Source organism: Aphis gossypii, chromosome 2 (genome assembly GCF_020184175.1).
Source record: "Aphis gossypii isolate Hap1 chromosome 2, ASM2018417v2, whole genome shotgun sequence".
Taxonomy (NCBI): domain Eukaryota; kingdom Metazoa; phylum Arthropoda; class Insecta; order Hemiptera; family Aphididae; genus Aphis; species Aphis gossypii.
In genome coordinates, this window is record NC_065531.1 from 49,646,050 (window position 1) to 49,655,183 (window position 9,134).

Below are 9,134 nucleotides of genomic sequence, written 5' to 3' on the forward strand. Positions count from 1 at the left end.
AAAATATTGTTGATTTTTTTTTTTTTTAAATAAATTTTCAAAATTTCTTTATAATTTTTTTATTTTTTAAAATATATTTTCAAAATAATTTTCAAAATATTTTTATGATTTTTTTTTTTATTTTATAATTATTTTCAAAATAATTTTCAAAATATTTTTTATATTTTCAAAATAATTTTCAAAATATTGTTATGATTTTTTATTTTTTGAAATTAATTTTCAAAATTTCTTTACGATTTTTTTATTTTTTGAAATTAATTTTAAAAATATTTTCAAAATTTTTTTATGATTTTTTTATTTTATAATTATTTTCAAAATAATTTTCAAAGTATTATTATAATTATTTTATTTTTTTTTTCAAAATATATTTTTATTTTTAAAATAAATATTCGTGATAATATACATTGCGGGATAACTAAATGTTCGTGATAATAAACATTGCGGGATAACTATATATTCGTGATAATATCTATTGCGGGATAACTAAATATTGCGGGATAATATATATTGCGGGATAACTAAATATTCGTGATAATATATATTGCGGGATAATATACATTGCGGGATAACTTAATATTCGTGATAATATATATTGCGGGATAATATACATTGCGGGATAACTTAATATTCGTGATAATATATATTGCGGGATAACTAAATATTCGTGATAATATATATTGCGGAATAACTAAATATTCTTGATAATATATATTGCGGGATAATATACATTGCGGGATAACTTAATATTCGTGATAATATATATTGCGGGATAATATACATTGCGGGATAATAAACATTGCGGGATAACTTAATATTCGTGATAATATATATTGCGGGATAACTAAATATTCGTGATATTATATATTGCGGGATAATATACATTGCGGGATAACTAAATATTTGTGATTATATACATTGCGGGATAACTAAATATTCGTGATAATATATATTGCGGGATAACTAAATATTCGTGATAATAAACATTGTGGGATAACTAAATATTCGTGATAATATATTTTGCGGGATAACTAAATATTCGTGATAACATACATTGCGGGATAACTTAATATTCGTGATAATATATATTGCGGGATACCTAAATATTCGTGATAATATATATTGCGGGATAACTAAATATTTTTGATAATAAACATTGCGGGATAACTAAATATTCGTGATATTATATATTGCGGGATAATATACATTGCGGGATAACTAAATATTCGTGATAATATATTTTGCGGGATAACTAAATATTCGTGATAACATACATTGCGGGATAACTAAATATTCGTGATAATATATATTGATTTTTTTTTTTTATTTTATAATTATTTTATTTTTATTTTCAAAATATATTTTTATTTTTTAAATATTTTTTCAAAATATTTTTTAATTTTTTTAAATATATTTTCAAAATAATTTTTCAAAATATCGTTATGATTTTTTTTGTTAAATAAATTTTCAAAATTTCTTTATGATTTTTTTATTTTTTGAAATTAATTTTCAAAATTTTTTTATGATTTTTTTATTTTTTAAAATATATTTTCAAAATATTTTTTTATTTTTTAAAATTTATTTTCAAAATTTTTTTATGATTTTTTTTTTTTATTTTATAAATATTTTCAAAATAATTTTAAAAATATTGTTATGATTTTATTTTTTTTATTTTATAAATATTTTCAAAATAATTTTCAAAATATTGTTGATTTTTTTTTTTTATTTTATAATTATTTTTTTTTTTTTTCAAAATATATTTTTATTTTTATAATAATTTTTAAATTATATTTTTATTTTTAAAATAATTTTCAAAATATTTTTTTATTTTTAAAATAATTTTCAAAATAATTTTTTTATTTTTTTAAATATACTAGCTGACCCGACACGGCGTTGCCCGTGTGTTACTTTCTTTTTTTGCATTTTCGTATGCCGTGTGTTAATTTTTAATTTAATCTTATTGATAGTGCTAATATTACGTCGAATTCACGACGAAAGATTTGTAATGTGGCAGTTTTTGTGCCTACGTATTTTAAAAAATTCTCCTGAACAGAACCGTCACCCTGGTGATAGGGCGTTGTGAATAAAAAATAATTAAATAAAACATATATAATGATTTAAAAGTAAGTAGTTATAGTTTTAACTGTTATAGTTTTATTTAATTATTTTTTATTCACATGTCCTCAATTGAAATCAATGCTTCATTGTAAATTTCTTCACTGATTTGTATATTTGGATTTCCCATTCTATTCTGTATTTGATACAAAATATCATCACACATATAATCTTTGTACTTGATCCACAAATCAATTGAGGGGCGACAATGCAAAACGTGCTATTGCCATTTTTTGCTTTTTCCAGAAACATTGATTTTCTATAGTAGCTTATCAAAAAGTCATAGTAAAAACCTTAAGTATTCAAAAAATACATAAAAAAAAACTGAACCTACTTATGATTTTTGTTTATATTTAAATTTAAGTTTTGGTAAATTTAAACGTCATTTCATAAAGTGGATCGTGCCAAAACGTACTATTTCCACCACTTAGTTCGTTTTGTCAAAATTCAATGGAAATAGTACGTTTTGGCCATATTTCATCATAACGTACTATTTCCACTAAATAGCACATTTTTATATAATTTAACGATTAATTTATTATTTTTTTATTTATTAATTTAAGGTAGGTAAATATATTTTTTATTAGCTGTTTGTTTAACAAAACGACCTAGAATTTTATTTTTCATAATCAAATATTTTATGAAAAAACATATACTCTATATTTTTTTTTTTACTGTTAAATTGCTACAATGGTTTGTATTATCTTTATAAATAATAAAATTTTATTTTATAATCATTAAAAACGAAGTCCATAATCATACAAATAAAAATAAAAACAACACATACTTTAATGTTAACATAGTTTATTTATTTTAACAATAACACCTTGCTTATTCTCTAGTTTGAGTATCATTTTTTTTTTTGTTCAAACCACATGCGGCCATTTTAATGGTTCTTGAGTTGAACATTTTAAATACCTAATTACTAAATTAACTTGTTGCAAATAAAACATTAATAAATAGTACATACAATTATTAGTAGGTAATTTAAACAATGAACCAGTGCAGAGAACAGTAAGTGAATTGTATTATCATAATACCATGATAGTCATCATACAAACTTTTGGAGGGAAAAATTTAAGATAACCATTCAACACCAAAACATATACTGAATTTTATCAGTTGCACCAACTAGTAAATAAAATAAAATAATGTAGTCCCATAGTATATCACCATGAAATAATTAATTAAATTGAAATGTAAACTTCATTTTTTACTCTTGGAAATAGTACGTTTTGCAAATAATTAATTTAGTAAAGCTACATTTTAACATGGGAAATATAACGTTTTGCTTCAATCTGGAAATAGTACGTTCTGCACATAATTTAAAAAATAGTACGTTTTACTTTAATAATTATTAAGTTTACACTAAATAACATGGGAAATAGTACGTTTTGATGTAATTTGGAAATAGTTCTTTTTGAAACGATTTTAGAGATGGAAATGGTGCGTTTTGCAGAAATCATGAAACTTTATGATCAAATATATACAGGAAATAGTACGTTTTGGCCAAATCTGAACACGCCATTCGATTCCACGTGGTTTTTACTATCAGAAATGATGTGTAACTCAATTTTGACATTTTTGGCAATAGCACGTTTTGCATTGTCGCCCCTCAATTGGGTTTGATGGGAAGCATGTAGATATGATTATAGAAAACAATGTTCGTATTTGATGAGCGTGTGATGATATTACAGCATCATTGAGAGTTTGATCCCAATGAGCGTCATTTTCAAGCAATTGCAAACGTTGACAGGCTTCTCTGTAGGATACACACAATTCACCATCAACAGTTCGTAACTGTTGGAATGATGTTGGGCCACGTACATTGACTAATAGCAGTCGTAAGTAAAAACATTCATCATTGCTTGGATGTACTGAATAAATCCGGCCAATCGCATCGGTGGAATATACATCTGTATATCCTGGAACTGGTTTTCCTTGTTTCCGTCGTATAAATCTCCTTGAGGATTGATTCCAGGTATAATATTTTGGCATTTCAGAATATAGCAATGTTTGTGCGAAATCATCGTTTTGGCATGTCTCAAAAAAACTGGTTAATGTAGTAGATGGTGGCTGAGCAGCTCTTTGTACTGCGTTCTGTGCTGTAAAATACACTCTTTGTCCATTTTCTAAATACACAGCTAAGTGAACAACAGAAGGGTGTCTCTCATGAATAGGAAAAGAAAATATTCGCCAAACTGCTTCATTACTACTGACATAGCGGCCCATTTGGTATTGGGTAACTTCATCATTGGAATTCTCTGCACCAATTCCAATCACAGCCATATCACTCCCTTTGGTTACATATTTGCAAATGTATTTAATAGATTTCACTGAATGGCAAGATTCAACGTTGATGTGTGCTTTGAATGTCTTTGATAAAATGGATGAATATGGAACAATCCAACGATTATCTATTTCAATATCTTGTTGATTTAATTTGACAATTGTTGATTTTCCATTGTCTGCTGTCGATCTGCGACGATACAATGGATAACCGTCATTACCAGTAATTGTTTCCGATATTAATGTCCGTGGATATCGTTTTGAACATTTACCATCCATCATACACGGTAAATTTTGATTAAGAGTTCCACAGGGACCATGTATCATGTTTTTGATAACTACCTCATGCAATCCAGGATCTACTTGTACATTAGGTATTTCAGCTGATATCACTGCATCAACTTCATTTGGCCTTATATTTTCAACCAACCAAATCAAAATGTGTGCATGTGGCAATCCTCGTTTCTGCCACTCCACAGAATACATCCAGCAGCGTGTCTCACCAAACACATTATGTTTTACGATGAAATCCATTAAAGATTTCAACTTTTGTCTAAAGACTCTGGCTGTAATATCATGACGATCAATGGGTGATTGCCCAGAGAATAACTCCTGATTGATTTCTATCCATTGCAGATTGCATGTAAATGTGATGAACAAATCTGCTGTACCATAATGACGAACATACGACATGGCATCTTGAGCATATTCGTGCATATGCCGAGGGCTTCCGACGTATGTTGCTGGAAGAATAGTCATCCGACCGACATTCTGTGCATTTCCATCAGTATTAATCGCATCTCGAAGGTGAATATACTCTTCAGATCGGAGTTTGGTTTGATTCAACCTGATGAATGTTAATCTCTCCGTTTCAATTTTAACATACATGTCAACAACATATTTGTGATATAATCGCCGACATTTCAATATGTGATTATCTTCATTTTCCCGAATCATTAGGCGGTATGAATAATAGTTCATTGAACTGACTTTTTTGTTGGTTTCAGAACCTGTAAATAGATTTTGTTTTAATAACATTCAAATATAAAATTAAAATACATAATATAATGACTGAGATATTATCGCCATAGCTAAACTAATATTTTAGTTACCTGCAATGGGATTTATCATTTTTATTGAGAAATCGTAGCCATCTTCACCTTGCCAAAATATAATGGGATATTGCAGTGCATCATATGAGCGGTGTGTTTCCTTTATACGTTGTAATTGATCATTCCGACGACGTAAAACAATATCACGGGATTCCAAGTTTTCTCCAACTACAACGATAGCAACTTCATCAATAGTTGGTGCATTAAAACGTCTTGTATGTTGACCTGCAGGTGTTTTATCAGCTCTGATTACAATTTTGTGATTATCGGATGGCATCAGATCCAGGGCAGTTTTAAACAATATAATCAATTGATTGTGTTGATGAAATAAAGTTTGTAATTGTTCTACAATAGACCTCTTTACTAAATTGTTATGTGCACAACGCAGATCAATTTCTTGTGGTGAATTGCCCATAAAATAAATTTGCAGGAATTTGTTGTCGCTATCTGACACTGGTAACAGTGAACCTGCTCTGTGATATATTTGCCCTTGTATCTGTAAATAAAAAAAAAATATTATGGTGTGGTATAAATTAATGGATTGTCGGTGATCAAACTTAAATAATATTTGATCTTAAAAAGTATATATTTAGTTTTAACTTATATCTATCAAATATAAAATATAATAAAAGTGTCACTGAAACTGAAACACCATATAATATGATGACTAAGTGATATTTCGTAATGATTAAGAAATTGAAGATTAGTGACACATCTTAACTTTGGTGACAGACAATTTTGTTCGCTAATAATTATGAGTAACTGCTATAATACATACCTTGAAAGTTGGCATAAAATTTTCCCGAACTACATTTGTTGCCCCAAATGAAGTCATTTGAAAGCAATTGTTATATTGTTGGATATTTGTCAAAAAGTGTATAGAATCTGTTCCTATTCCTGAAACCAATGAGTACAATGGTTCTGGTGGTGGATCCAATGGTATCAATTTCACTTTACCATTTGCGCAACACAATCCATTGGCTTCGTTTTTGTATTTTAATGCCTTACAGTGTGAGCAAACCGAGTTCATAGAACCAATAACAACACACTGGTAGTTACTGTAGTCAATTGACACATCGTAACTGAAAGCAGCTCGATTCAAACTTGCGCGATTATTAGTTGAATTTCGCGTTCGCGCTTCACGCGTTTGTGATATCCGAATTCTTTCACGTTCATTTCGGTCGTCACGTTCTTGAGGACTTTGGTTAGATCGGTAATTAGCTTGGTTGGTAGCATTTCGGGTTATTCTACCTAGATTGCTCCGTCGTATAGGAGGCATATCAAATATAAATTATTATGTTTTTAAGGTCTTCCCAGGAATTTTTTATTATATTTTATTCAAACAATTAAATTGAATAAATATTGTCTATAATATTTCCATGGCAACACAAAAATATTATAGTTTTAATTTATTTTTTATATTTTGACGGTATCGGGTTCAAATCAAAACCTTGCTATAACATTTTAAATAAATTATTTATTTTATTTAAATGGTTGCCATTGACTACCAAAAATAATTTAGTTTACTATTTGCTGGACAGATGGCGCCTCTGTAATTTCATCACCATCTCTTCATATTTCTCAAACCTGATAACTTTTTCAAATTTTTCGTCCGTAAGAACCTTCTCCTGGCAATTCCGAACAGTTGAAGAAAAAATCAGCCAAATCGGTCCAGGGGTTGTTTAGTTATGCGAATACCAACACATTTTGCGATTCATTTTTATATATAAGATTTTCAAAATATTGTTATGATTTTTTTATTTTTTGAAATAAATTTTCAAAATTTTTTTATGATTTTTTTTTTTTATATTATATTATCCCGCAATATATATTATCACGAATATTAAGTTATCCCGCAATGTATATTATCACGAATATTTAGTTGTCCCGCAATATATATTATCACGAATATTAAGTTATCCCGCAATGTTTATTATCACGAATATTTAGTTATCCCGCAATGTATATTATCACGAATATTTATTTTAAAAATAAAAATATATTTTGAAAAAAAAAAATAAAATAATTATAACAATATTTTGAAAATAATTATAAAATAAAAAAAAAAATATAAAATAAATTTTGAAAATTTATTTAAAAAAAATAAAAAAATCATAAAAAAATTTTGAAAATATATTTAAAAAAATAAAAAAATATTTTGAAAATTATTTTAAAAATAAAAAAAGCGGGCAAGTGAGTACCGCTCTGCTGTACATTAGGTGCCGTATGGATCATTATTATATATTATAGGAGTGTTAAATTTGAATCCAATGATAGTTATCATTGTATACGAAAAACGATTCTGAACGAAGATGATTTGTCAGCCTAGGATATAATTTCTAGTGGTTGGTGAAAAAGGTGGTTTATGTTTTAATGGCCTGAATACAACAAAATTTAAGTTCTTTTATAATAATTGTAAGCTAAACTTATGCAAAACCTTGTATTAAATTTTCAACTCTTAGCTACTTATACAAAAATTTTTATGAAATATACCTACAAAATAATTTGTAAGTATTCATAGTTTTGACGAATTTTTGTCAATATTTGAACTTCAAATGCTAATAAAAAAAATTTTGCCTATGTATTCTTATAATTTTTTAATCACTATAAAAATAACATATGAGGAACTTTGTATTAAATTTTCAAGTATTTTGATAGGGCCAAAAAAATTTTATCGACACTTCAAAAATATTTTTTCAGAAAAATTGAAAATTTCAGTTGCCTATAAATAGCTCAAAAAAAGTCAAAATATATTGAAATTTAAATCACGTAAAGAAAACGCAAATCTTAATAACTGGTAAAATTTTCAAGTATCTACGACTTATACTTTTTGAATAATAACAAATATCAAAAATCGTTTGAGGCTAAACTGTTATTTAACACGGTTTTTGTAAAAATTTAAATTTCAAACACTCATAAAAATTTTTTGTCTGAATCCGGTAGAGTTTTTTTTACAGATATTTGAAGAAAAATGTATGGAGAACCTTGTACCAAATTTTCAAAACTTAGTTATAAAAGAAAAAATTTTTATGTTTTTTCAACTTCAAAATTACTTGCAAATTTTCGCGTTTTCGACAGATTTCGTAAAAATTTGAACTAAAAACGCTTATTAAACGCTAACTAAAGGATATTCACTTTTACATCGGAAACCACCCCCATAGTTAGAAATTGGAGCATTTTTTCGACTAGTTATGCTGTACACAGACACAAAAAAAAAAACACACATCATTGTAAAATCAATACATTCATCACTTCGTTCAGAATCTAAAAATCAATATATATTATCACGAATATTTAGTTATCCCGCAATATATTATTTTCAAAATAATTTTCAAAATATTGTTATAATTATTTTATTTTTTTTTTCAAAATATATTTTTATTTTTAAAATAATTTTCAAAATATTTTTTTATTTTTAAAATAATTTTCAAAATATTGTTATGATTTTTTTTTTTTTTTAATAAATTTTCAAAATTTCTTTAAGATTTTTTTATTTTTTAAAATTAATTTTCAAAATATTTTCAAAATTTTTTTATGATTTTTTTTTTTTTTAATAAATTTTCAAAATATTGTTATGATTTTTTTTTTTTATTTTATAATTATTTTCAAAATAATTTTCAA

At 26.4% G+C, this 9,134-nt stretch overlaps 1 protein-coding gene across 1 annotated transcript; it reads right to left on the reverse strand.

Annotated features, from left to right (window-relative positions):
* Positions 1-2,160: 2,160 nt before the first annotated feature.
* LOC126550367 (uncharacterized) lies at positions 2,161-7,461 on the reverse strand. The gene is made up of 3 exons (XM_050201749.1): positions 6,292-7,461; positions 5,514-6,009; positions 2,161-5,411 (listed from the first exon to the last, which is right to left on the reverse strand). Exons 1-3 carry the CDS (start codon positions 6,790-6,792, stop codon positions 3,682-3,684), a joined length of 2,727 nt encoding a protein of 908 aa, XP_050057706.1. The 5' UTR covers positions 6,793-7,461; the 3' UTR covers positions 2,161-3,681.
* Positions 7,462-9,134: the final 1,673 nt, after the last annotated feature.